Genomic DNA, 27,264 nt, shown 5'->3' with positions numbered 1-27,264 from the left:
GTTGGAGTTTTTACGGGGTGGGAAGGATTCTTCTACAGTACAAATGGTTTTGCTTGTTGGACTATCACAATTCCAGAGCCCACTTGTGTAGAAAATGCTCCATTGAGTATCTTGAACCTTGTACGGTAAGGAACATGATCTCCTCCACTAGCCAATCCACACTTCAAACCCTGCTGAAGTGGACACATGTTTGGTTTGAGTGAGGAGACATCACCAGCCCCCCATGCTCACATGACGTACCTCTAAGATCCCATTTTCATTATCTGTGGACTTTCAGTGATGGATCTTGAATAAACATTTTGGGAAACCTAAAAAAGCAATACACCAGTAAGCAATATCCCAGTAAGCAATACCTCCCCTCTGACATTACTAATAACAGTGCTGCTTGGCTAAGCCATTGCCTCTTATAGGTGATTGGTTGATGACAAAAGAACAGGAGCTTACATAGAAATGCCTCCAATATAACTTAGTACAGCACTGTAGTGTGTGCTTCACCAGGCAGTGCTTTGGGACTGAGTGTGAAATATACACTCAATATTCCACCCACTGCCCATTGAGTTCTGTTAAACTCTCACTGTAAGGCTTAGGCACTCACACACACACACGCTCTCTCTCTCTTCTGAGCTGGGTTGGAAGTGGGAGTGGAGCAGCAGGCCTTCCAATATGTTATTTGGCTCATAAAAATGTGGTTCCTGGCGAGGAAGATTTAAGCAAGAGGGATAAGGTGCTGCTGTAGCATGTTTGGTGTGGTGACGGTGAGTAGGGGCAGGTGGCACACACACACGTTCACTCTTGACTGGGGAAAAAAAAGCCATTTAAATCAAGCTGTTGATGAGTCATGGAAGAGGGTCAGATGACAGAAGAGGTGTCACCAGCTGACATGACACAACCGTCCCCACAGCCCCGGTGATACATCGTCAACACTGAGCTGGCTTTAACAATGATGATTTGATTACTAAGCTTGCTGCTCCTTCTAATGGGCTTTCATCAGGCTTATTTGTTAAGGCAAATCTTGCACAGTCAACTGTAGGGCTGAGTCCCTGAGTCAGGCCTCTATGGAGATGCATGGCTTTGGTGTTCATGGTACTTGCTGTATGAAAAATGGGGACCCGGGGGTGGCTTCTGATTTGGTTCCATTAAGACTAGCAAGGAGTGTTTACAGAAGTGAACTAACAATGTTTTATCCTCATAGTTTAGCAATCGGTGCTACACTTCACAAAAATCCCACTCAAAAAGAATCTCTTTCTCAGCACTTTACTGTAGGTTCAGCTCATTTCTGGAGTGTATATTTTCTTAGCTAAGAGTCTTGGGAGAGGTCTCCTTAACCGTCCAGCCTCCACCCTGAACCCAGAGACCTGGGAGACCTCTGGTCAGGCAGACGGCCTGTGCTTTGTGGATTCAGCCTCCGCCTCCACCCGCTCGTTCTGAGAAGCACCCCCTTCTCCGAGAAACTGCTGAAGCATTTCCTACCCTGCAGACTGTTTTTCTCCCAGACTCTTTGATTGGAGGAAATGAGGCAGCAGAATATGAGTTGCCAACCATGTTGGTGCCTTCCTCCCCCAAGTCTGTCTCCCCTGATATTAATACAGACTTCAGTGAATCATGTGCTGCCCTGTGACAAATATTTTGGCATCCACAGGTTTTGTAGCACAAGAGCAAGGCTAGTTTTGGCAATTAATTGGTGGCTCTTGTTGGCCCATGCGTCTTATGGTGGCTAACTTAACCTGGATAAGAGTCTCAGGGCGGCTTCACAAACTCTCTCAACACTGTTACTCCCCATATTGTTCTTCACATCAATGACCTGCAGTGTAACATTTGGGTTTGTGTGTTCAGTTCAGATGCTGTCTGTCAGGACTCTCTGGTGCATTTTGCCAATATTCAACCAACACCTGAGGAGGAGAAGGGCTTTAACACTGAGGCTGTGAGACCCACAAGGTTTACACCTCCAAGGTGTTAAACCAGCGAGCGGTGTCAACACTTATCCCTCACTATGGTAATGTGGGAGATTAAATGAAATTAATGTTTTGATGAGCATGTTTTGAAAAATCCCCTTGATGTTTTCCTTATGGATATGGTAAACTGTGTGTCAGTAATTAGGCTGTAAATGAGTAGCTAGCCATCCTCGTCGTTGTTGTTGTTGTCGTTATGAGACGTCTGCATGTCCAGACAAGAATAATTTGTCTGAGTTTACACATCAGCAGTTGTTAATCCCTAACGTTCCCTGACCTTCTGCTCACAGTCATAAAAGTTGCAACATTCGTACAAAAACAAAGTTACTTTACTGACCTCAAAGGTCCTTGTAGCATTTGTATATGGTGGTACTTCCTCAAATATTTGGTTGGAAAGGTTTTGTTGGCTGAGAACACCTGTTTGGGAAACAGTATTTTAATGAAACAAATGGTAAACTGGAAAAACAACTTTGTTGCCGTTGGGAAAACTCATCCCTTCCATTGAACTGCTATTGCGCAATCAGCTGAATCTCTCTGCCTGTGTTTTGTGGAATCCTGACTCCCTTTTTCCTGTTTATAAAGAAAGTGCGTAATGTAACTGTTCCAAGGAAATCATTTTGTTCAGTCAAAACGAATTGATTAGTATTTATCATTTTTATACACAATCATTCTTAGTGTATGATCCTGCCCAGGGAGAAACTCATTTCTTATCAGTATTACATGCAGGAGGATAGTAGCCCAGAATAACACAGGAAGACAGGATCTGGTTAATTATGCAGTATCTATTTCTCTCTAGACCTTGAAGTACTGTATAAAACCTTCTCTGGATACTGAGCTCTATGTGTCTGGACTAGCAAAGATCCAGCATGCTGCTGATGGGTGGAGCAGTTTGTTTCCCTGGTAGGCTGTAGAAGATGGGGGGGGGGGGGGATTTGTGTGTGTGTATGTGTGTGTACTTCCTATGCTCTCCTTCCCCATCACCACTAATATATTATTTATTTTGGACATAGCTGTGGACCGGATTAGGTCCACAGCCTCTACTCAATCCCCCTGTATTGATGCTGTCTGGTGTGGTTCATGTCCTCCATAGACTAACCCAACGTCTGGCTTTATTCATGAAGCAATTAAACTGTACACCGTCAACATCCTCATATGAGGTAGGGATGTGCCACAGGCATTCTCCAGTTAAGGTGTGATTGGAGAGCTGTACCACGGAAGAGTGCGACTGGGTCTGGTTGGGTATTTACTGTTCCAGCGAGGGGTTTCAGTGGCGGGGCTGTACTAGAGGTCTAAACCCAGATTCCCACTGAGGTGTGACAGGGTCTCTGGGAGCAGCCCCACCCTCCTCACGGGAGACTCTCTAATGACAGGAAGCATGGCCCCCCTGCACAGATGCAACATGCGGCCAGCCTGATTGCTGCCTGATGAGGGTATTTAACGTTTGAATATGCTCAGCCCGTTTCCTCACTCAAACGATCCCAAAGGCTACTGCTTTGAGGAAAATACAGTAAGACATTTAGTCCAAAATCAATGTCAGTATGACGCCCCAACAAGAACATGTTGCGCTGTTATAAACTGTGTAGCCTCAAGTATCAGTCAAGTAATCACCTTGTGCATTTGAGCATTTACTTCCATCATACATTTTTATCAGTGTCTAGTTATCCATGCTCCAATCAGCCCATTGTGGGCTCACAGTCGGTTACAGTAATCCGTTAGGTGATCAACCTGCCATATCTCGCTGAAAGCTCTCCAGGTGCTGCGTGCTCCACCACGTCCCCGGAGTCATGTGACACGCTTGTGATCAAAGATGGCGGGCTTCTAACGTCATTATCGGTCTTAGATTTGATTGGTGAGATTGCGGCTCGCCGGTGTGCAAGGCCTCGCTGCGTCCCTGAGTGCCGTAGCTGTGATGGGGCCATCTTCGACCCCAAGCAAGCCTGTATCCGCTAGGCACCATATGCGCATCCTTGAGGCATGCCGCTGATAATTTAGAGGCTGATAGGAGTCCACCTGGGGCCATGTCGACCTAGACGGCTGCTGACAAAGGAAGTTTCATCCCCACGCGTGAATGTCGCTGTCTTTTATTTATTTATCAGATATTCAAAAGAATCTCTGCGTTTTCCTTTTCAATTATGATTTGATTTGATTATTTCTCCAACCTTGAGAGATACTGATGAAGGTAACATGACGGCCGGAGACAGTTGTCACTGGAGAAGGAAGCAGGGAATCTGAATGTGCTGCTTTGTTTGGTTTCAAAGCGAAGGTGCTTGTACGATGTCTGGTCTTAACATGTCTGAAAGCCTTGATCACTTTTTCTGATCTTTTGTATGCTTTGAATTTGGTATTAAAAAAAAATCAGCAGAAGAGGATAATAGATATTATATGAGGCTTGAAATCTGAAATCAAGAGATTCTGGATATCTGCAGGAAATGCTCCCTCTCTTTGCAACCTTATTCATATTCCCCTTTCATTGCACACAACTGCTCTGCTCAGTAGCCTCTATTGTATGTTGACAAGATTCACCAGAATATCACAAGTACGCATTAATTCCAAGTTTGCTATGTTTACTTATGATGTTGTAGAAACACTGCTAACTGTGCTTCCCTGTGCATCTACCTCCCAGGATCCCAGCGGTTAATGGGATGTTAGTGGCGTGGAGGCGGGGCCAGGACTGACGGAGCATGGTGAAGCACCAACCCCTGCAGGTCTACGAGCGTCAACTGTGTTTGTCATGTCTAACTGGGATCTACGGTTGCCGCTGGAAACGCTACCAGCGGTCACATGATGACACCACCAAGGTGAGCTGGGCAGGTTTTCATACTGGCCCCTTTTGTTACCCTGTGGTCTTACTGCACCTTAACCTGATCCCAAACATTTTCTCTTGGGAGATGCAACCTCGTGCCTTGTGTTTTAATAGGTGGCCTGGGGATGGGGTTGTGTGAGGAGTCAAGCGAAACTTGAACTTTAGCAGCATGTCGACGGTGTGATCCGAGATTCGTGCTCAGGCCAAAGCATAGGGTTACTTGTGGCAGTTTTTGCTTTGCACAATACGTCTGGAAAGCATCGATTGGGCACGGAACGTGATCTTATGGTATCAGCCATTGCTTGGCTGATACCATAAGCAATACCTCTGCTCAAGTCCACTCTACATCTTAATGCACTCACCCAATTCATTTCACTAGCAGAGTGGAGGGGGACATTGGTTTTCACACAGGATGGTTTTCATAGGGATTTCTTTGCCCTTTAGCCATCTGTTTCACTTCAGAATTTGGGCTGCTGTCATAAACAGAGGATATTGACCGCATCGCAGCAACCAGACAGCTGAATAATCTTTCATTACCTAATGTATCACATGAGCCTCAATGATGGGATTTCCTGCTTTTGATGATAACCCCCCCCCCTTAACCCCCTTCTCCAACGGAAATTGTATTAAAACATGTCCGGATGCCCTCTAAGTCAAACAGGCATCATTTCAATGATTTGTAATGAAAATAGATCCTGTAGCCAATAGGAGCTCAAGCCTTAGGAAACCATATTTTTCCATTGGTCTGTGCTAGCTTACTCAGGACTGTGGCACTGTTTTAGGAGTTTATATGACAAGGTTCTAATGTGGTGTGTTGCGTATGTGCAGTTGGCTGAGTGTGCGTGTGTTGTCTGTAAACTCTCAACAATGATTTATAAAGAGCAATCTGAGAGCACCCTTGCCAAACTATCCTTTAAATTGATAACCTTGAGTTGTAGCAATGTCTCTGATGTAGCAGTGCTCCGTCCAATGTCCTGTTGGCTCTTAAGCACAGATGACAATTGATTTGCAATTAAGCCCCTTGCAGGCTCAAATTCATTTTTGTGGCTTTTGTTTGAAAGCCTAGATGTCTACCAGATGTCTACTAAAATCATCCAGCCTGTGACTGAGATTGAAAGTTTGTCCATCAAGCATGTAATAAAGGCTTATGGGCTGAAACCTGTGAGGAACTGTTCAGACACGGCTGTAGAAATGTCTGTTTGCAAACACGACATAGTTCAGTTCCTCAAGGTGTGACCAGCGTTACCTCAGGAACTCCACGAGCCAAGCAATGCAAATGAACACAACTACACGCCCGTTAAGTGTCAGTGTTTCTATTAATAGAAACAAGGGGGCATGTTTAACGAGCCGGGCATGGTGTCTACAGGAAGAGTTTATCAAAGTATTGAGGCCCGTTTGCCTTCCGGAATGTTCTTTGTGTGTGTGGGGAGGGGGGGGGTCAGAGAGGATGATCAGGCTGGACCGTCCGAGGCCAACCAAAAATGTAGAGCATAAAGATATGGGGTTTTCATCCTCATCCTGAAAGGAAATCGGATTCCTGTGCTCTGGTTTCCTGTTGTGCTCTTGTCTTTTCGCCTGGTAGATAGGGTACTGCCTCGTCAGCATTTCTTGGCCGTCAGCTATGGCCCATGGAGATGTGTAGCTCTTGACCCGCTGGGAGTAACTGCCAGTCAGCTGTCCATGCGCACACTGATGCCGGATGTACTCAACCTCCCATGGTGCATTTCTGCGGCCCCAGCCAATCTCCTCTGCCAAAATGTGCCTACTGGCTTACTCTCTAAGCTCCAATGTTTCTGGTTTTGCCAGCTAGAAGGATACATTTAGGTACTGCGGACACGGAATGACATCAGTGATAGGGCATAGCAACGTCACATGAATTTAGCTCCTCAATGAGCCAGTGTATGCTGCCTCAGCAATCTAGAGAAAATACCCAGGCCATGCGGTACACTGACGAAACTAATCTCGCCTTCACTCCCATGGTCAAGGTAATATTAAAGACTGTAGTTTATATTGATTTGATGTGACACAGCAGTAAATAAGTGAATCATTTCATATATGCCCCCATTATCTGATATCCGTAACTGAGATAAAACAGGTGAATGATTGAACAAAAAAGGTGATTCATTCCATTTGAAAATATGTAAAACCAACCAGTGTGAAACTGGATCTAACTAAATTATTTTGGTGTATCAGAGTAAAGAGAACTTCAGAGGCTCCCCAGACTCTTGTCAACTGGTGTTTTACTTCAGTCAGGCTGGCAGTGGGCCACAGCTTCAGTGAGCTGGCTTCTGCAGGGAAGGACTGGCATGCAGCCGGAAGTTCTATTCCTACATTCCCCTTGAACCCTTATCCAGAACGCATAACATCATTCTGCATCGGTCAACATTGCAAGCATTGTTGAATCAAATTGGACACAGGTACCAGGTTTGTGTGTGTCATTGGACCATTATTGTCATTTGAACAGACTTTTCTTCATGTCTGAAAACATAATTTGTCGGCATCTTTTAATAATCCAAGGGCACAATCTGTTTTACCAATCGGGGACGGGCATCGGTTACATGTGACGATGGTGTCACTGGCTCCAGTGAGCCAGGAGAAACCCAAGGTCTCACGCTGAAATAGAACTCTCATAATCCACAGAACAGGAGGCCTCCTCCTCATCTTTGTGTGCCCTGCTGAACAGCACAGTGAGGCACTCTTGAGACCAAGTGACACGGGTTGTTTAAGAAGTCTATAAATAAAGTCTATACATTAAAAGAAGGCCAGCCACGTCATTCACTGCAAGTTGATCTCGCCTCAGTAATAATTGAAAGTGTTTCCATTTAGCCAGTCTTTACCTGACACAAAGGCTCCAAATTTAGGGTCATGTATGGCTTTGGCCTGTTTAAATGTGCACTGCGCACACGCATGTTGAGTGAGTGTTCTTTTTCTCTGACCTATATTGGATGGGGCTTAAAACGAGAACGGAGAGTGTTTAGCAAGCAAGATGGGGGGGAAAGGATGCAGTCTTCTGGCTTCTCTCTGGCTTTGCACTTTCTGGTTTCCCCAACAAACTGAAAGGTCATCAGGCTTTGACACCTACACAAAAAACGCTTTCCACGGGCCGTTCATCCCACCGACGTAACCCGGACTGAAGGTTAACTAGCATGGAGGATGATGTTTTCCTCAGAGACTGGAGGCTAGGAAGTGTGCCTCAGCACACATGATGAGCAGGTGGAGAGCAGAGGCAGAAGGTGCAGGCGCACATCTAGACACTCAGGCAGAGGAAGTGTGTGTGTGAGGGAGAGAGAGCGTGAGAGAGACGGCATGTCTTTGTGAATTAATCCCATCTGATGTGCGACGAGAAGCCGCTAGCTGGATGGATGAGGGGGCGGTGGCTGTTGTAATCACAACTGACCAAGAGCTTTTATTTGACAACACCAGTTGATGGTTGTGTGAAGTTAATGGGATTGATTGAACCCCTCATTAAATGTGCATATTTGTATACAAACAATTCTTCATTTGAAGTCGGTGCCCTTTAGTTGTATGGTTGTTTCCAACTGCCAAAGAAGCATTGTGATTTGTCAGTTCTAATCCCTCCCCATCTGTCTGCAGCCGGAGTTCCCGACAGGAGGGACTTTGTCTACATACAATAATTGCCCACCATTTTGAGGAAGAATAATTCCATGTAGACATGTTATTAAAGTCTGGCTCCCGCCAACAAAACAAACAACAGAAAGTCAGCATTTGCTTCCAAGTTGGTTGTTTTCACAGTTTGGATTTATTAAGAAGTTGTTTTATCATGCAGCATAAAGCCATAGCCAGTGACTTGTTTTGGTGTGGGGTGTGTGTTTTAAAAAGAGTTATTTGAAATTGTGCTGAAAATTAAGTTCCATTGTAGTTGGGTTGTTTCCTTTTTGAATAAATCATAGCTTCGGAGACTAAATTACATTGTGAAGATCCTGATGGTAAAATCAAGCTAGGCATAAAAAATTATTTTATCACAGTTGCTTCCAAGTAACTCATGTATTTGTTTGTTCAAGGTTTCAAGAGGTCTTATTCATGACACTGTGATTTCTCAAAGGACATGTTCTTGTGTGTTTTAGTCAGCAGGCTTACCAAGGTCTTTCATGTTTACTTGACCTGTCGAACTCTCAAGATATGGGTGAGTGCCCAAGGACTGCATACTTCCAACGTCTCAAATAACAAGACTTTTGAAGAACAAAATAATTGAATGTCCAAAGCTGCAGACCCTGCATAACTGTGTAGTCTAAACGTAATTTAACTTCAACATAATGAAGCATTTACATATTTCTTAAAGCCAAAAACATAGGTCAGCTAAGTAATGTGCTTCATTTGGACTATAAATTGTCTTTACTCAACCTTGAATATTCACCCTAAAAGTGTTCAAGGGTATGACTATCCAACAATACATTATATGCAAGCTAGTAAATGCTAAATCATTGTTTTCTTCAGTCAAGACAGCCTGGTGTAGCTAGGTGTTAACCTGGACAGCTGGTTCCACAGAAGGGAGTGACCTGGCAGCCCTCGAACCCTGGACCTCTGCCAACATTGTTGGTCTGCTAGATAAATAAAACAAACAAACAAAAAATGATTGGCCCCTCCCTTCCCAGAGGAGAGATGGATTACAGAAGGGGGGAGGGGCTGGCTTCACCAGCTGTTACCTTGTGTTGTGTACTTCACTTTCTCCATTGCTGTTGCTCTGGGTTTGTCATATTCATTTTCATGTTCTGACACATCCCCCCTTGGAGTCTTGGCACTTCAGGACTATTAAAACAGTGCTGTTAAAGTATTTGAGCTCACTTGTATTGCAAGCATACATTTACAAGTGTACCCTCAGGACTTGTAGCATCATATACATCTTTATTTCACCCGCCCCATATCTTCTATGTGCAGTTTTGCTGTTCCAAATGGAAGGAAATCAATTGTGAAACTAGAACAGATTGATTATGATATTTAGTTGGTCTTTAAAGGACTTGTGCAGGTGGGTGGAATGCGCACATTTGATCATAATATAATGTAGCAGTCAAGTGCAATGTAAAATAGGTTGACAAGCTTACTTGATACATGCTTGCTTGTAAAAAAATCATTTAATTCAAATGTAATTGTTTGAAATTAGCATGATTCTTCAATCCCTTTTTGGCACTGCTGCACGCACACACTCTACTGGGTATGCTTTGATATATCTAGTCAATGCTCCCTGAACAAAGGCATGCCCCTTTATACAGTATGTCCACACACATTTAGTTCAAGAGGAATTCCCACTTCCTTTATTGCATGCTTGATTTGAAACACCAAGCCCTTAGGATCGAAGAACAATGCTTATTCCTCGGCTTAGCTACCACAAGCCACAGTGACATAAGTAGGGCAATGTTGATCAATGTCTCCCCTATGCAGCTGGGTCTGTAGTCTTAATGGGTCCATATTAGCATGGTCTCTTAACAAACAGCAGAAAGGACTGCTTGCAGTCATGGTTTAATACAGGGAGGTTGCATCCCCTCCTCCAGTCATCCCCCTGGCTGATTGGATGGAGACTGTAGTCAGAGGAAGTATTGGAGGAAGAGCTGTTAGCCATGGAAAAGGCCTTTGTGTCTTTTTGAGAATGCTGCTCATACGATTATGCTTAGAATTATTTGCATTGATTTGAACCATTTTGTATTGGTCGGCATCTTACAGATGGTGAGTTTTAAAAACACAGATGCCAAACTGAAATCTTGTGCATGGCAGGGGTGGATTCGCATGGACTACGTAACTCCACTTTTGGGGGATTTTGGGGAGGATTTGAGAAGAATTACCTCTTGATCCTTTTCATACGTTTATTTTTTGTCTGTTCTGTTGGTCTTCAGGGCTTAGCTACGAGGTTTTCCATCCTTCCCTTTAGCCCCCTCTGGTACAGCAGTTTTCATTTCACCCGGTGGAAGAAAGTCATTTTCCATATTCCACTTGGAGAACACACAGCTGCCCAAGAACTGTCCTTGTTGAGCTCGTAAAACTCTCAAAGCTTTTGTTAAGTCATCCCTTCCCCCTCCAATCCCATTTCCTCGTACTTGTGCGTTGGAAATGGGGTGTTTTGGCAGGAAAGCAGCTTTGAAGGCTACAGTACGGCGTCAGCACGTACCGCAAGCCAACCCCCCCCCCCCCCCCTTCAAAACTGCTGAACCTGTACAAGATGCATTTCATCATCACCAAGCAGGCAGAATCACGCCAGACTCCCCTGACTGATTAACTCTCAAACAGGAATGGCAGGAAGGAACGAGTGCAGTACAAGATGTCTTATCTCCCTCTAAACCTGTGATCCCTTGTATTATACATCTTGCTGGGAGGCAGAGAGGGCGTTGATTGATAAGTCAGCTGTATACTTATAGCACACAACCTCTCACCTCAGTTTGGCTTTTCTCTTAAATGTACTGTAAGCTTCAGGTTCGTTTAAGGTTGCAGTTTCACCAAAATATACTTGTTTACGTGCATTATACACTAGCATTACAAACCAACTGCAAGTTTCAAAAAACGTATTGTCTGTGTTTCAAAAGTCTGCTTCAGACTGATCAACTGCAGCACAATGTTCCCACCAGGGCCTGCCACAGTCATCATCCATCTTTGTCCTCCAACCAGAGGGTCTAGCCTGACGTGTGAACAATGTCCTCTCTCATGGTTCCCAAGGTCTCCCTCATGGTGCTGGTAATCATTAAGCACCATGGGAGCCACAGCCAGAACAGGCTAATCGATGAGCAGAGCTGCTAGCCTCCCTCCGGCCTGCACCCCTAGTCCAGGACTGTAGAAAGATTCAAGGAGATTTGTGTGATGCCGTAGGTTATCACTTCATCCCACTTGCTGTCCTGCCCGTTATGTTTAAGTTATCGCATTCACATTCCTTCATCCAATTATGTTGTCTGTTTTAACGTGTCCATGTATGTTTGTTACTGTTCCCGACAAGGGGTGGTGTAGCTTTCTATGAGAACATGGAAATACAATATTATTTTGCTGCTGCTCAGCAACAAAAACGGAGAAAAGTATCAGAAAAGTCTGCTTATTTGTCGCTAGATTCGATTTTATTTTCACTAAATTGGCAACACTGCATTTGACGTGGTGATATCACAGACTGTTTCAGTTCAGTGGCTGGACCTGAAGTATAAAATTTACTGTTTTGAGCTTATGCAACTTGTTATTGCCTATATGGGTCATGTTTATTCATTGTGCTGTAGGAATGTGTTTAATTCTCTTTAAACTATTTGCTGCTCAGAATGCGTCAGTCCTGGGGTGCGGGGCAGATGTTTTGGGTCATACAGTGAGGGATTTTTTTTTTTAAATCCCCTGCTGATTTTGTACGTTTGCCCACTGATAAGGAAATTATCAGTCTATCATTTTTATAGTAGGTTTATTTGAACAGTGCGTGACAGAATAACAACAACAAAATCCTGAAAACGCATGTCAAAATAAATGCACCAATTGTTGTCACCTTCTCACCAAGCTGCTTGGCGATGGTCTTGTAGCCCATACCAGTCTTGTGTAGGATTATTGTCCCTGACATCCTTGGACAGCTCTTTGGGCTTGGCCATGGTGGAAAGTTTGGAATCGGATTGATTGCTTCTGTGGACGGCAGGGGCGGATCTAGAGATTTTCATTCGGGGTGGCAATGGGGTGGCAGAAGGAAGTTGTTGGGTGGCCTCCTGGAGGCGAATCAAACCCAGAGTAGGGGGGTACAGTACTCCCTATGGTAAATGATTGAGCTAGATTGCGATCGACGTGTCGATCTCGGAGACTTTCCCTGTCGATCTCCAAAATAATTTCAGAAATACTGATCTCCGACTAATTCATGAACGCGGAGGATTCTTAAACTGAACGCGCGTTCTCTTGTACCTGGATTTGCATATTGGCCTGTGCGTGTTGCAAAGCAATTCACCGACAGAATAAATGGGCGTTTTTTCCCGAAGACGACCTTTGAGAGACCTGCTATCCCAGGATACCTGTGGGCGTGGTTGCCGTTGGTTTGTTTATTTACCCGGCCGTGTTGTCCACATAGTGTTAGCAAGCATGGCAGAGGCACCACGAAAGAGGGCGAAAAACTACAGTTTCCATCATGAATGGGAGGAGGAATTCATCTTTACCTTGGTAAAAGACAAGAGTGTGTGTATGTTGTGCCACCAGCCACAGGCACTGTCTAAGCGAGGGAATTTGGAGCGGCACCACAACACTAACCATCCGAAATTCAAAGACTGCTATCCACCAAAGAGCGCAATCCGCGCCAAAAAAGTTCAGGAGCTGAAAGTGGAGTTGAAGGCTCAACAGTCGCTTTTCTCACAACCTACGTCTCAAAGTAAGGCTGCAACTGAGGCGTCATTTCGTATTAGCCACATTTTGGCTAAACACAAGAGACCTTTTACAGATGGGGATTTGTTTAAGGAACTATTGACCGTCACCGCAGAGACTGTTTGCAGCACCTTCAAAAACAAAGAGGACATAAAAGCTGCATTCCGTGCTGTGCCTCTTGGTCCTACAACAGTGACACGAAGGATCGAGTTACTGTCGGATAACGTTGGTCAACAGGTGTTGGAGGACTTGTCACTCTGTGAATATTTTTCACTGCAGTTTGATGAATCGCTGGATGTAATGGACACGGCTCAGCTTGTTGTATTTGTCAGAATGGCTTTCCAGGACTTTACAACAAAGGAGGACTTCCTCACTCTTCTCCAATTAAAAGAGAGAACGAGAGGTGAGGATATTTACAACGTTTTTAAAAGCTATGTCCGTGAAAAGAACATCCCCATTCAGAAACTGGTGGCAATCACTACCGATGGGGCACCGGCAATGTGCGGTGTGCACGCTGGTTTTATAGCACTGTGCCGTAATAATCCGGATTTCCCCGACTTCATGAAGTATCACTGTGTGATTCATCAGCAAGCCTTGGCTGGGAAAGTTGTGGACTTTTCTCATGTCATGTCACTGGTGGTCAAAGTGGTAAACTCGATTCGAGCAAAAGCGCTTCAGCATCGCTTATTCAAGGCGTTATTGGATGAGCTCGATTCGGCGTATGGAGACCTGCTTCTGCATGCTGATGTCAGGTGGTTGAGTCACGGAAAAGTGCTGCAGCGATTTGTTGACTTGCTGCCTGAGATTAAGACGTTTCTGTCGAAAAGGAACGAGGAGCACGAGGAACTTTCAACGGATGCGTGGCTACTGGACCTGGGGTTTCTGACGGACCTAACCGGAAAACTGAACTCGCTCAACCACGAACTCCAGGGAAAAGACCGGCACCTCCTCCACATGATCAGCGCAGTGAATGCGTTCAAGGCCAAACTCTGTGTCTGGACCACGAATCTGAGGAAGGGGACGCTGACACACTTTACAAACCTGGAAAAAATGTCACAGTCCATCAAAGACTCTTCTGACTTTCACCCTGAGCAGTACTGTGTGCACCTGGACAAACTGGCAGCGGAGTTCAGTCTACGTTTTGGTGAGTTAGAAATCATGAAGGATATTGCTGCATTTCTTTCAAACCCATTCCTGCCTATTAATACAGAGGAGGTTGCAGACCAATTCGAGAAAGCATTTGCTTTGCCAAGTGGAGTGGACATGGAGATGCTTGATTTGCAAAATGACATTGAGCTGAAAGCCAGGTCAAGGGACAGTGACTTTTGGGGACTTGTCAGCCGAGAGAAGTTTCCTCTCCTCAGTGCATGTGCACTAAAAGTGAGTGCCTACTTTGGATCGACCTACCTCTGTGAAATGGCATTTTCACAGATGAAAATCACCAAATCCAAGTACAGGAGCCAGCTTACTGACAGACACCTCACAGACTGCCTCAGACTGGCTGTCTCTGCTTATGAGCCAAACTACAAGGCACTCACAGACAGTGTTCAGTCACAGCCATCACACTGACTTGTCACATGAGAAATTTGTCAGTGTTGTGTTGTAACTTCAGTTTATAAATAAAACCGTTCATATCCAGCCTGCTCATTGCAAAAGTGTTTTTTCTTGTTCATATTGTTCACAAAGTGTTTGATTTCATTCAATTACAATAAGGCCAAATATAAAGTTAAGTTGTAAGTTCAGTCTGGAGTCTGTTCTGTCTCTCAACGCCTCAATAGGTAGATCTTCGGGTCACCAAGGCAAAGGTCGGTGATCTTTGGCCTAAAAAGGTTGGTGACCACTGAGCTAGAATATTGTAGTTTAAATTAAACGGTAACATTAATATTATTTATTGAAATGTTCTGTAATGGACAAATAATATTTTTCCATGGAAGATTGAGGTTCATGTTGTTTAATTGTAACTTGTTTCACTACATGCTCTTATGGTTCTTCCCTTTGGGAGTCTTTTTTCACAATGTATGCTTCATGTTTTGGCTACCCGCAATGTTTGGAGCTATCTCGTTGTTATGATGAGTGACCTATAAACTTTTGTAAAGCTCTCTCTTGGAAGTCGCTTTGGATAAAAGCGCCTGCTAAATGCATAACATTTTTTATAAAAATGGTGGATGGGTGTCTTTTATACAGATAACAAACTGAGATTATGAGCACACTTAGGGGAGTGCTCCTTGTTACCTGTATAAAAGACACCTGGGAGCTAGAACTCTTTCTGATTGAGAGAGGGTCAAATACTTATTTCACTCATAAAAATGACAATAAATTTATAACAATTTTGACATCCATTTTCTGGATAATTGTATTGTTATTCTGTCTCTCACTGTTCAAATAAACCTACCATTAAAATTATAGACTGATCATTTCTTTGTCAGTGGGCAAACGTACAAAATCAGCAAGGGATCAAAACAATTGTTCCCTGTATAACAGTCAGGGCCTCATTTACTAGCATTGCGACGCAGCTTAATCTGCGCTTTTGCCAAACCCCAAATAGCGCACTGTGTATTTTCGCATTTTGCGTGGTTTTGATCAAATCCTCGTCGGGCAATCAGCGCCTTACTCCGCCCTTTAGTGTAAATTAGCGCGCCGTTAAAAGACGGGAGAAATCGCCTGCATGTTACTGCCACCATGGGTGATTCGAGGAAAAGAAAAAGAAGGTTCAGCGAACAGGAGCAATATAGGTTCACAAAGTAACAGCTAACATTAACTAGCCATGCTGCCAGCCCAACTTAGCCCCGCCCACAAATGAAATTGGTTGGGAACCTGGGTCTGAGATCGCTCGGTTGGGGAAAAAGTTTGTCCGAACAGGAGCTGTTTGGACCAATCAAATTGTCAGGGCGGGCTTTATACTATAAAGGTATATCCAATTGAGCGAAGAGGCATTTTTTTTACGAGTTCGGTTGAAACACGCCCCATACTCACAGCCCAACGGAACAGTTTCAGACTCATATTCTGACTAGAATTATGAGTGACAACGTCAGGCTAAACATTAACATGTTACAAGGAAGAAATACACCTCTCCTCCCGTCTCTTTGCAGCACACACCCACTTTCCCTTATACCCTCCCAGCAGCGGTAATCTGTGCTTTTACTCAAGTGCGCTGCCTTTGTAAATACGGTTTTATGTCTTTACCCACTATTTTACGCCTGAAATGGGCGCAATCCTGTTAGTAAATAAAGCCCTCAGTGCCTCTAGGACCTATAGTCTAGGTCATGGAACGGGGAGGAAGGGAGGTGGATGATGCCCTACCACATTACATACGTGGGACTTTCAAAGGACAAAATAAATTAACAATTATAATTGGAACAATATAACAATTTTTAAATGATTATTAATGATCTGATCTGTGGGACAGTCAATCCATACAGCAGCACAATTTCAACAAAGTGACAAATTACAGCAAAGTAGCAAGGCTTAGCAATGGATAGTTTTTTATACTTATAACAGCTTGGAGGACGTACTGTGTTTTAATAAATCAGACCACACAGGAGAAGTGAATTTAATTAAATGAGCCCTCTGTGGAGCACTCAACATTAAGCTGAAAGGGAATAAAAAATGCCTAGCTTCATTGTTGATTCTTTCATGTAGCTGCGGATTATAATGTCAAAAGAAGGCTTTTATGATGGCTGTGATCATATAAATACAAACTACCATTTAGTTTTAACACATCACAATTTGTCCTGACTATACACATTTAATTTAAACAAGTCCAATTCCTATAAACATGTAAATGCAAATGAGGACCAGAACGAGAATGTTCTGTTCATCCAAAAACTCTTCCATCTTCCCCGCCAACACATAATTAAACCCAAATCTCCCAAGCCACTGAAACCCTCGGCGTAATCCACAGACCCACATGTGCCTGTTTGCTCCCCAGTTAAAGCTACTCGGTTGGAGGGAACCTATTGTTTTTGTTAGTTCTTGAGGAAATGGCTCAATTGCTCAAAAAGTCCTTGACCCGATTTTTTCAAATTTGGCCCAATGATACAACAGGTCACTCACTCACTACTCCCAGACCTGTAATGGCCCACATACGCCCATAGGCGGAGCTATAAGCCACACCCAAAGTCTATCATTTCCCCAGCGCCCCATTACTGCAAAATGCGTATACACGCCTTATTTCTCATGGGGGGAAAAAAGCCTCAAGAACCCACAAGGCCATGATGGATTTTGCTGTACAGTGGAAATTAGGGTAAACCTACAAAACTGCTCTCCTCCTAATCCGCAAGTCCAACTGTCTAAAACATGGTATGTGTGGGATACACGTCTTCCTATAGGGTGACAAGGAATATAATGCAAAATGGCTGAAAGAGGTGTATTTATGTAAATGTAAACATTTTCATAATATCTTTTGTCAATCAAATATAATTTTGACTGATGGTTTTTCAAACCTAATAGGGTTCAAGATTACATCACTCTGAAGTACCATACACAATTTCACCTTGGTATGTCAAAATATGATTTGATTACAGCTGTTTAAACTTGGGTCAAATCTAACAATGCTTGCCATAGGAGAAACCGCTTACTTTTTTAATACAGTAACTGACCATGCTATATCCAATTGCTGAGATTAGCTCAATGGGCTGAGATGGTATACAGCTAAGTGCAAGGTCATGGGTTCAATTTCACCTTGATATGTCAAAAGATGACTGAATTACAGCTGCTTAAACTTTGTCCCAAAGCTAATACTCTGCCCTTTCTATTTATAACATCTCACCAGTTGACGTGTAGCAGAGAGGATAAAGAGGCTGACTGTCCAACCATTAATTAATTTTGCTCTCTTGTTGTCCAAGTCTTGACCTTCTACAATGTTAATTCTCATTATATTGTGCCATGTTGATGAGGAACCCGCATCGCTGCCTGCAGCTACAGTATATTTAAAACTTGTTTTTGTTGATGTTCTTGTTTTAATAACTTGAATAATGTACGCTGTTTGCAATGATTTGCCTCTGCTGCATTGGAGTGTAGGAAATGTCATTTAAGAAAAATAAGATCAAGACATTTAGCCAATGACTAATGATTTGTTTGTGAAATGTAGTGTGTAGGTCCCATTTGCAGAATCGCTCATCTTATTTGGAAACCTGACATTGGGTCTAGAATAAAATGGGAGAATTAAGTCACAAGTTTGTACTTGTTTGAAACCCGCTGTCAAACTGAAGGGTGTGTGTTGTTTTCTACAGTGGGAGCTCCTGTGGTCCCTCATCCTCCTCTTCACCTTCTCTCTCCTCCTCATCTGGTTCTACTTCTGGTGGGAAGCTCACAACGACTACAATGAGTTCAACTGGTGAGACGCCTCCTGACATTCCAGTCTCAATCTGAAATACTTCTGTGCTAGTAGTTTCAATGAATAGTTCATGAGGGTGCTGTTCTCTCAGATGTTGTACCGTCCTTATCCCAAGTTCCCAATGCTGTCATCATCTTTCATCCACAGTTTACACAAAACATTTTAGAAAGCACAAGGTTTCCTTTCTAAATTGATTTCAGAGTCATTCCTTCACTTCCTTCATTCACACATCTGAACATGGAGCATAAGCACATATTTGTACTGTCTTGAAGATTGGTGGGATACAAATTTGTACCTTATGACTTCAACCATACCACACCATTTCTTCTCCTTTCCTCAGAAGCTTAGGAACGTGAAAGCATACCAATCTCAGAGCCCATATCTGCTGTGTTTTACTGTCACAAAACATGCCTTAATGCACAAAAGTCCAGTGTAATTATGTAATATTCCATGTGTTGTTTTACAGTGCTGTTTAATTAGATCACATCCTACTGTATACTGTATGTACTGTAGTCTGCCTCCATGATGTAATAATGAGTGATGTCAATCTCATAGTTCATGGTGTCTTCAATCGAGATACCTTTGTTCTTGTCACGGTGTGGTGAGTTAATCCTGTCACCACAATACTACATTGAGCTGCATTTGCTGTCAATCCACTCTGACACACTGTCAGGTCAGTATGTAACTGACTGTCGGTTCTGACAGCAAGGGAACACACACACAGACGCATCTGTGTTTCTTGTACAAGGTGCAATTTTCTCTCTCTCTCTCTCTCTCTCTCTCTCTCTCTCTCTCTCTCTCTCTCTCTCTCTCTCTCTCTCTCTCTCTCTCTCTCTGTCTCTCTCTCAGTCTCTCAGTCTCTCAGTCTCTCAGTCTCTCAGTCTCTCAGTCTCTCTGTCTCTCTGTCTCTCTGTCTCTCTGTCTCTCTGTCTCTCTGTCTCTCTCTCTCTCTCTCTCTCTCTGTTTCTCTCTCTGTTTCTCTCTCTCTCTCTCTCTCTCTCTCTCTCTCTCTCTCTCTCTGTCTCTCTCTGTCTCTCTCTCTCTCTGTTTCTCTCTCTCTCTGTCTCTCTCTCATTCTCTCTGTCTCTCTCTCATTCTCTCTGTCTCTCTCTCTCTCATTCTCTCTGTCTCTCTCTCTCTCACACACACACCACCTCTTGTTGTCCTCCCCCTGCTCATCCCACGTCGACACACTGTCATCTACCTTTTCCCCCTTTTCATTTTCCTTCTCTCCATTTTGCGCTTCATCCCTCGCCCTCCCCCTTTCTCTCCCCTCTTCAGTCTTCTTCCATCTTCTCCTCCTCTATCTCTCTGCCCCCAGGATCCCTTTCCATATCTATCTCTCATGGGGATTAGCAGCAGTTGGAAGGGGTCCTGGTGTATTCACCCTAGTTTATTCATAGGGGAGCCATCACGGCGTGGCTGTGCCGCGTCGTCAGTGGAATCACTGATAAGGCTGGGAATGTAATTAGCAGTGTGTGGGGTGGGGTGAGGTGAGGGGCTTCTTGCCCTTGCTTAACCCCAACCTTAACCCCTGCTGCTCTACAGCTGTGACAGCACAGGTTCACTGAGACCCCCCTGCCTGCGTTCACTGAGATTCCCAGCCTGCTCCTACGTGTGTGTGTGCGTACGTACACGTGTGAGACAGCATGGGGACTGCAGGATATCTTTCCTGCCACCCCCTTTGTGCTTTACACTGCCACAAGGAAAGGCCGTCATTTCAGAACGAGACATCAATCATTTGCTGACCGTTAACATAACGATTACATCATCGCCAAGTCCTTGTTTCTCACCGGGGCTTGGCAACGGCCTCCATCACTCCTCTTTTGTTGTCTTTGACTCTCTGCTCCAGTCCTTTTATCAGAACAATAAAGACGTACAATCCTGCTCAAGGGCGCCTTGCCTGTGTCCCCTGTGGGATTTGAGAATGTTAGCATTGACTGTTTCTCTGTTATTTATCTCCTTTGCCTGTTTCTGCACCCATTTGAAATCTCCGGGTTTTGCACCAAGATGTTGCTGGGTGCTGGAGGCTTCGTTTGTTTTATAGTACCAATGAAATAACATTGATCTGCTGTTATTGATCTGCTCCTAATATGCTCCTAATCATATTCAGGCGGAGCGTACTGTACCCATCCTGTCCACCACAAAACCCTTCAGGTCTACTTTCTCCCTAGAGCACACTACTTCTCTGCTAACTCATGTACCGGCACATGTCCAATGAGACTAGCACCACTTCTCTCTGCTGCCGGTTATGATGCTACAAGTTGCTGTCCTCTTCTGCTGAGACAGTATTGTATCCTGTAACTCTGTCTTTCTCTCTGTCTGTCTCCCTGCCCAGGTTCTTGTATAACCGCTCCGGGGAGTGGAGCGATGGGACGGTGCCCATCTTGGCCACCACAGCCGCAGGCTTCACCTACATTACATTTTTAATGGTGAGTCATGACCCTTCAACCGTTCACTGTGAGACAGACCTGATACCGAGGGGACCGGGCCACTGGCCTGGTACGGTTAACCCGGCAGGGTTCTAAACCACACTGGCAGCTGGCATATCTGTGAGCTAGCGGAGGGTGAGCTAGCGCAGGGTGAGCTAGCGCAGGTTGATAACGCAGGTTGAGCTGTGGCAGGGTGAGCTAACGCAGGGTGAGCTAGCGCAGGGTGAGCTGTGGCAGATGTTGAGCTGTTGAGGCTATTTTCTCCGAGTGAGTGAGTGTGTGTGTCCTCTTTCAGATTTTAGCTCTTTGCCACATAGCAGTTGGGCAACAGCTGAACCTGCACTGGCTCCATAAGGTAAGGTAACGTCAACTATGTGTTTCTCAGTAGCCAATGTAAGTCTTTCTGAACCCCTCATGTACTCCCATGTGCTTGTGAAAGACATGCCTAGAGGTGTTAACATTTGTCCAAACGGAAGGTTTGGCACCAAAGGGATATGATGTAGCGTGTGTGACGGCCCGCATCAACCAGCCTTTCCCCCGCAAACAGATAGGAGTTATCGCTGCACTTCTCACCACCATCATTGGGATCATATCTGTCAATCAAACATGGGGCCAGGAATGGGATATCATCCCCATATCCCTTCAGGTTAGTAGGACTGTGCGCATACAGCTGCTCCTTACAACTCATACACCGTAGAAAATCAAGCCTCAGTATCACAGAACCTGCTTCGATATCATAGAACGATAATACAAATATTGCTCCTGCTTTATTATCAAATGGGGGAGCTAGTTTGAGTATGTGCAACATCATTACCAAGGAAGAAGACATTTTGAAATGTGTATATATGTGAGAGAACAAAGGTTGTGCTCCCCCGAAAGCAAGCACACCCAATTGAGCACGTTCCTGATGGAATATCATTCTACAGCAAGCCTATGACTGTTGTTTGATGTGACTAACTGTGCCCTCCTGTTCCTGTGTTCAGGCCACTGGTCCTTTCCTCCACATAGGGGCCCTGCTTGTCATCACTGCTCTGGCCTGGTTGGTCGCTGGCCAGGTCGCCCGTGCTGAGAAAACAAGTAAGCCCACCTCACTTTAGATAAAAAAACATCTCTCGGATTACTAGTGATGTTCCCAGGACCAGCCTTTTTACATGATCCCAGGAGGCAACCTTTTATTAAATATTGCAGGCTTACCGGTCACAGGCTTCGAATGAGAAAGCAAGTAGACCCTGTGTCACTGGCCACCATTCTGGCACTCTCCACCTCACTCACCTTGATGTAGGAAGATTTAGCCAAAATGGCGCTGCTATTGCAGGCGTTGAATATTTAACACCAAGTACACGAGGGCTTGAGCTCACCCATGGTGTTCAGGCATGGTCCTTCTGACATTCCTCTGGCGCCACGTGATGTGGTGGAGCCGGGAGGTCCTTAGCACCAGCTTCAAGGGCTGTTGACAACAGCTTGTTAGGTACGTATGAGTGACTCTATCTGCACTTCCAAACTGCCATGGCACGCCAGTGACTGGATTTCACATCTGTTTGTCCAGGCAGCAAGCACTTACAGCTAGTGATTATTTCATGCGAGTTCTGTATGTTGGACAACGTCAGATGCACGTTTGCTTAGTTACAATTCAGTAGCTGTAGATTTGTCTCACTGATGAACAAGTGCAGTATTTCCTGGCCTGCTGTCATTTAACCAGGTATGACTGCAGATGGATGCATACTGTCCACAGAAGTGAGCTTTCCATACGCGCATTCGTTTTGCATAATTGCAGAAGTAGGCTCTGCCGTCTTGGGTTTATTCTGAGGTGAGATGCTCTCTGTCGCTGTAGTTCGACACGTTAGCTGGAAGAAGGAGACCCAGTCTGAATACCAGAGGGGGGGGGGGGGGGGGGGGGAGGTGGGGGGGATAGGAAAGGGGGGGAGCGAGGTTTAAGGCCGTCAGCTCTCCTCCGGTAACCAGAGTTCATCTGACACATTCAACCTTGGCGCTGACCTTGAAATGAACACCAGTGTGGGTGTACTGTGGTCCACAACGTCATTCATCCCCTGTACGCTCATTAAGGTGGGGAAGCTGTGCTGAAAGCGCTTGTCCTCTGGGCCTCCACCCACATGCAGTATCCTCACAGTATTCAACATACGAGTGGTGTGAGCAAGGTTTGCTGGATGGAGTTTCTCAGCTTGCATCAGGTGCAATCAGTGAATCGCTGTTGTCCCTGTCATGGTAATGTAGTCAGATTCATTGATGATGCAATGTCATCTTATTTCTAGAGAGCCAATATGTAGGTTTGATGTCTCTGTAACGCATGTTGTCATCAGGTCCTCTCCCTTATATGTAATCATACTAAGACGGTAGAACAGGTCTGGCATCAGTAGCCCCACTGGGATATACTCAGTGAATGTGGACCCAGATAAAACCAATGTTGAGAGCTAGTCTTAGACCCCACCCCATCCCTCCCTTCCCTAACTGTCTCTTCCACAGGGTTCCAGATTGGAGTCCTGCTTCTCTACCTGGGGGTGCTACTGGGGCTCTACGTGGCCCCCCTCTCCATCACCTCCCCCTGCATCGTGGAGCGCTCCCACCTCAAATCCCGCCCCGACGTCATTGGCCACCAGGGAGCCCCCATGGTGAGTCAGCTGACCCAGCCCCGACCTATTGCAGAGCTGGCACCTCTGACGCTACGCTCATGTCGTTCCAGCTCACCACTGAGTTAGCTAACCTTCTCAGAGGGCGAGACAGGAAGTGCAGTATGCACGGCCCACGTTGCATCTCTCCGTTCATTTTTCTCAATCCTCCTGCCCACTTTTCTACCCCTGAGGCTATCCGACTGTAGAATATTAATGACCCAAGCCACCTGGAGCTGGAAATAGACTAGAAAATAGAGGAATGGATAGCTCCATACAGTACATTGTCTGCTGGTATACTCTAGGCTGCCAGGGAGCGCTTCATGACATTATATTTACATTTAGACATTTAGCAGACGCTCTTATCCAGAGCGACTTACAGTAAGTACAGGGGGTGAAGTGCCTTGCCCAAGGACACAAATTCATTTGCCTACGGCCGGGAATCGAACTGGCGACCTTCCGATTACTAGCCACTTGACTCCCTGTTGCATGTTGCATCTATCTTGACCAAAACACATTTTTCGGTGACGCTCTTGAAATGATTTCTGTTTTTCTTTATTCTTATCGTATGATTTGAAGCTTATTTAATGATCAGCTATCTACTTTTTCTGCATGTTGAATTTGAGTAGCCATTGGCAAGGTTGTCACCAGAAGAATAAGAATTATTTTAATTGACGAGTTTTCATTAGCTATGAACTCTAGCCTGACTGACTGCTCGTACTTGTACAAACACGTAACAAAATGCACAGGCACACCTGAGCAGCTATGAGAAACGCACATCGAGGAGCATAGACACACTTCTCTCTCCAGCTTGTCTGGGCTTGTTGTATTGTCAATGGTACATCAGCGGAAAAAGAAGGAATTAGAAGCCGTTTAGAATGGTGAGAAGTGGGGGTCTCGGGTTACGTGACAAACTCCATTTCCCAGCAGCCCTCTGCACACAGCACATTGATTTCCCACATTCCTCCACACCCTCCTCCAGCCTTCTGGTTGACCTACAATACCACTGGCCGCTATCGATTTGCCTTATAGATCCTTCCTGCCGTGTCTCTGCTGTGTGTTGATCAACCAGCAGTCTACTTGAGTGTGAGCTCATCACCAGTGTCTTGAACTGGGCATCCTTAAACAGAGAAACCGAGATGACCTTGTTTTTGAACACAGCATCCTCAGCCTGACTTAAACAACGGGTGCAGTGTAATAGACACTCCATTGCTCCTTTGCTGAACCTCTCTCTGTCTCTCTCTCTTCCTCTCTCTCCTTCTCCCTCTCTCTCTCCTACCCCTCTCTCTCTGTCTCTAGCTGGCTCCAGAGAACACGATCATGTCCTTTAGGAGGGCTCTACAGATGAACGTTACTGGGCTGGAGTCTGACGTTGCCATCAGGTATAATACACACACGCGCGCTTGTGTTCACACATAATACATGCATTCTCATCTCTTACTTTCCCATCTGACAAACACTATCTGCAACCGACATCTCTCAGCTCACCTGTCTACCTTGCGCTTGAACTGTAAGTGCGCTTGCGCGCACGCGCACAGATGGAGAAGGCTCGTTCAGCCGGATCAATAGCAGCTCAGCAGGGAGGGAAGTCCAGTCAGTGCTGACTGATGCAGGAGGTCAATCCAGCCCTGTGTCCTTATGCTGGGCCTTTTGTCCAGGGTTACACCTCCCCATCACCGGCTCTTTTCTGTACACAGGCCTGGCCAGGTCAAGGGGCAGATAAAAAGATAATGCGCTGGATGCTTCGACTTACCAGGAGATGACAGGATGAACTGAAAAAGAAATACTTTATTGGAGTTTGTGTGTGTAAGGGTAGGGCAAGGGGAGGAAAGAGGGGGGATGCACTTGTGAGTCTGGCTTACCGTGGGTTGAAATGCATGCATGTGGGCGTGGATAATTTATGTAAAATGTGTGTGTGTGTTTTGACTAGCCGAGGCATGAGTTTTAAGTGTGTGTGCTTCTGCAGTATGTGTGTGTAAAGTATGTGTGTGTGTAAAGTGTGTGTGTGTGTGTGTGCGCTTCTGCAGTATGTGTGTGTAAAGTATGTGTGTGTGCCTCCGCGCAGGTTGTAAATGTATGTTTGTGTGCGAAGTATCTGTACGTGTTGTGTGTGTTTGCTTTCATACACATGCGTGCGCACGTTCATTCAGCGTGTCTCCATTCCATGTTTGTTCTCTCTGCGGCCCTAACTAAGACGGATGAGGGCAGGAGACATGAGCCTCTATGACTTGTGGTCAGAGCTGGGATCAGAACTGTTACTAAGTAATTAAACCTGATGACAGAGGCAGCAGCCCAACCACAGATCAGCCACAGTCACGTGAGAGACACACACACACACTCTCCACACACACAAGTCCAAGTGCATGCACTTACTGTACAGTCCAATATGCTAGTCCACACGCTTTCAGGGAAACACACCCAGTAGTGCACACAAACAAATGTATAGGAGATTGACATGTTGAAGAATGACGAATGCATGTCATTTGCATGAATTGGAATGGCAAATAGCTGGGTGTTTTGTTTCATGGTTAACAACTTGAGGGGACGAAAAAGCAGCAAAAATGATTTGGTATTCAAAGCAGAAGTGCGAAAACATACTCTGGAAGTAGCACAAACCACTTGTGCCTCAAACCACTTGTCTTTTGCGCGTCAGTCGGACATGATTCAAATGTGTCTTCCTGTGGTGTTTAGTTGAACAATAAAACACTGGAAAATGTCTTGATGTCTTTCGAATAAGGCCAAGTAATCCCTTGGGATGTAGTTACTTCTCCATTATGATTTGCCGTCGACCTATCCCGGGGTCCTTGGGGCATCCTTGAGGTATTCTGGGATTTGTAGTTGACTCATGTCATCCCGTCCCCCAGCGCGGACGGGGTGCCTTTCCTGCTGCGAGACCGCACCCTGAGGAGAACGACAGACGTGGAGAAGGTCTTCCCTGACAGACAGATGGAGGACGCCTCTTTCTTTAACTGGACTGACCTGAGGGGCCTCAATGCTGGACAGTGGTTCCTCAAGGTAGTACCTCACCCCTCACTCACCCCCCCCCCCCCCTCCCAGAAGTAGAGAAATGGTATGCGCCAGATGCTTTCAGAGGCTGCTCATTCAGTTTACATTAACGACGCAGTCCTCCGAAGGTTTGGCTCAGTTCCAGTCCACTCAGCTAAATGGACGTTTAGTTGATGAATTAGAGAAACAGTCCTGTGGTTTTCAATTAAGATTATATCACCTCATGGATTTCCAGGGAAACCAACCTCACCCCTTAAACACACAAGCCCTCAGTCAGCTGTGTTACAATTACCCTGACAAATTACCAGGCCAACTTTGTTCCACTAACCAATATCCCTCTAATTTTCCATCTTTCCTTACCTATCGCATCTCATTGAAACCAACATCACAAGGAACAAAGTCTGACTGCTTTTCCAGAGTATTCATACACACTCATTGTGTGTGTGTGTGTGTGTGTGTGCCCTCCAGGAAGACCCATTCTGGACGGTGCATTCCCTGTCCCAGCGGGAGCTGAGGCAGGCAGCCAACCAGAGCATCTGCAGCCTGGAGCAGCTGCTGCGGCTGGCCTCCCCACACAACACCACCGTGGTGTTCTCCCTGAGGAGACCCCCGCCCCAGCACCCCTGCCACCACAGCTGGATCAATGACACTCTGGAGGCCGTACGGCGGGCGGGGGTGCCCCAGAACCTGGTGAGAACGGGCCACGCACGCACTCTGCCCCCGAACTAAGATCTTTGTCCTAGTTTGAATGCTATAGCGTTGACGGGGATTCAAGTTTGATAAGGGATGATGGGGAAGTCCCGCATAT

The 27,264-nt window shown here is 45.3% G+C and overlaps 1 protein-coding gene across 2 annotated transcripts in view; it reads left to right on the top strand.

The window, feature by feature from the left end:
- gdpd5b (glycerophosphodiester phosphodiesterase domain containing 5b) overlaps positions 1 to 27,264 on the top strand; it is a 42,210-nt gene that overhangs the window by 10,164 nt on the left and 4,782 nt on the right. For both annotated transcript variants that reach the window (XR_006957158.1, XM_047035370.1), the window contains exons 2-11: positions 4,573 to 4,747; positions 18,291 to 18,394; positions 20,733 to 20,826; positions 21,122 to 21,181; positions 21,374 to 21,472; positions 21,810 to 21,903; positions 23,308 to 23,453; positions 24,750 to 24,832; positions 26,315 to 26,465; positions 26,925 to 27,146. Coding sequence is in view for 1 of the 2 variants with exons in the window: in XM_047035370.1 (XP_046891326.1) it covers positions 4,631 to 4,747; positions 18,291 to 18,394; positions 20,733 to 20,826; positions 21,122 to 21,181; positions 21,374 to 21,472; positions 21,810 to 21,903; positions 23,308 to 23,453; positions 24,750 to 24,832; positions 26,315 to 26,465; positions 26,925 to 27,146 (1,170 nt within the window). In the remaining variant the exon portion in view is untranslated. The remainder of the gene's footprint in view (positions 1 to 4,572; positions 4,748 to 18,290; positions 18,395 to 20,732; positions 20,827 to 21,121; positions 21,182 to 21,373; positions 21,473 to 21,809; positions 21,904 to 23,307; positions 23,454 to 24,749; positions 24,833 to 26,314; positions 26,466 to 26,924; positions 27,147 to 27,264) is intronic.

This window comes from Hypomesus transpacificus, chromosome 15 (genome assembly GCF_021917145.1).
Source record: "Hypomesus transpacificus isolate Combined female chromosome 15, fHypTra1, whole genome shotgun sequence".
In the NCBI taxonomy this organism is placed as follows: domain Eukaryota; kingdom Metazoa; phylum Chordata; class Actinopteri; order Osmeriformes; family Osmeridae; genus Hypomesus; species Hypomesus transpacificus.
The sequence above is the reverse complement of the archived record's forward strand: the minus strand, read 5'-3'. Positions and strand labels throughout refer to the sequence as shown.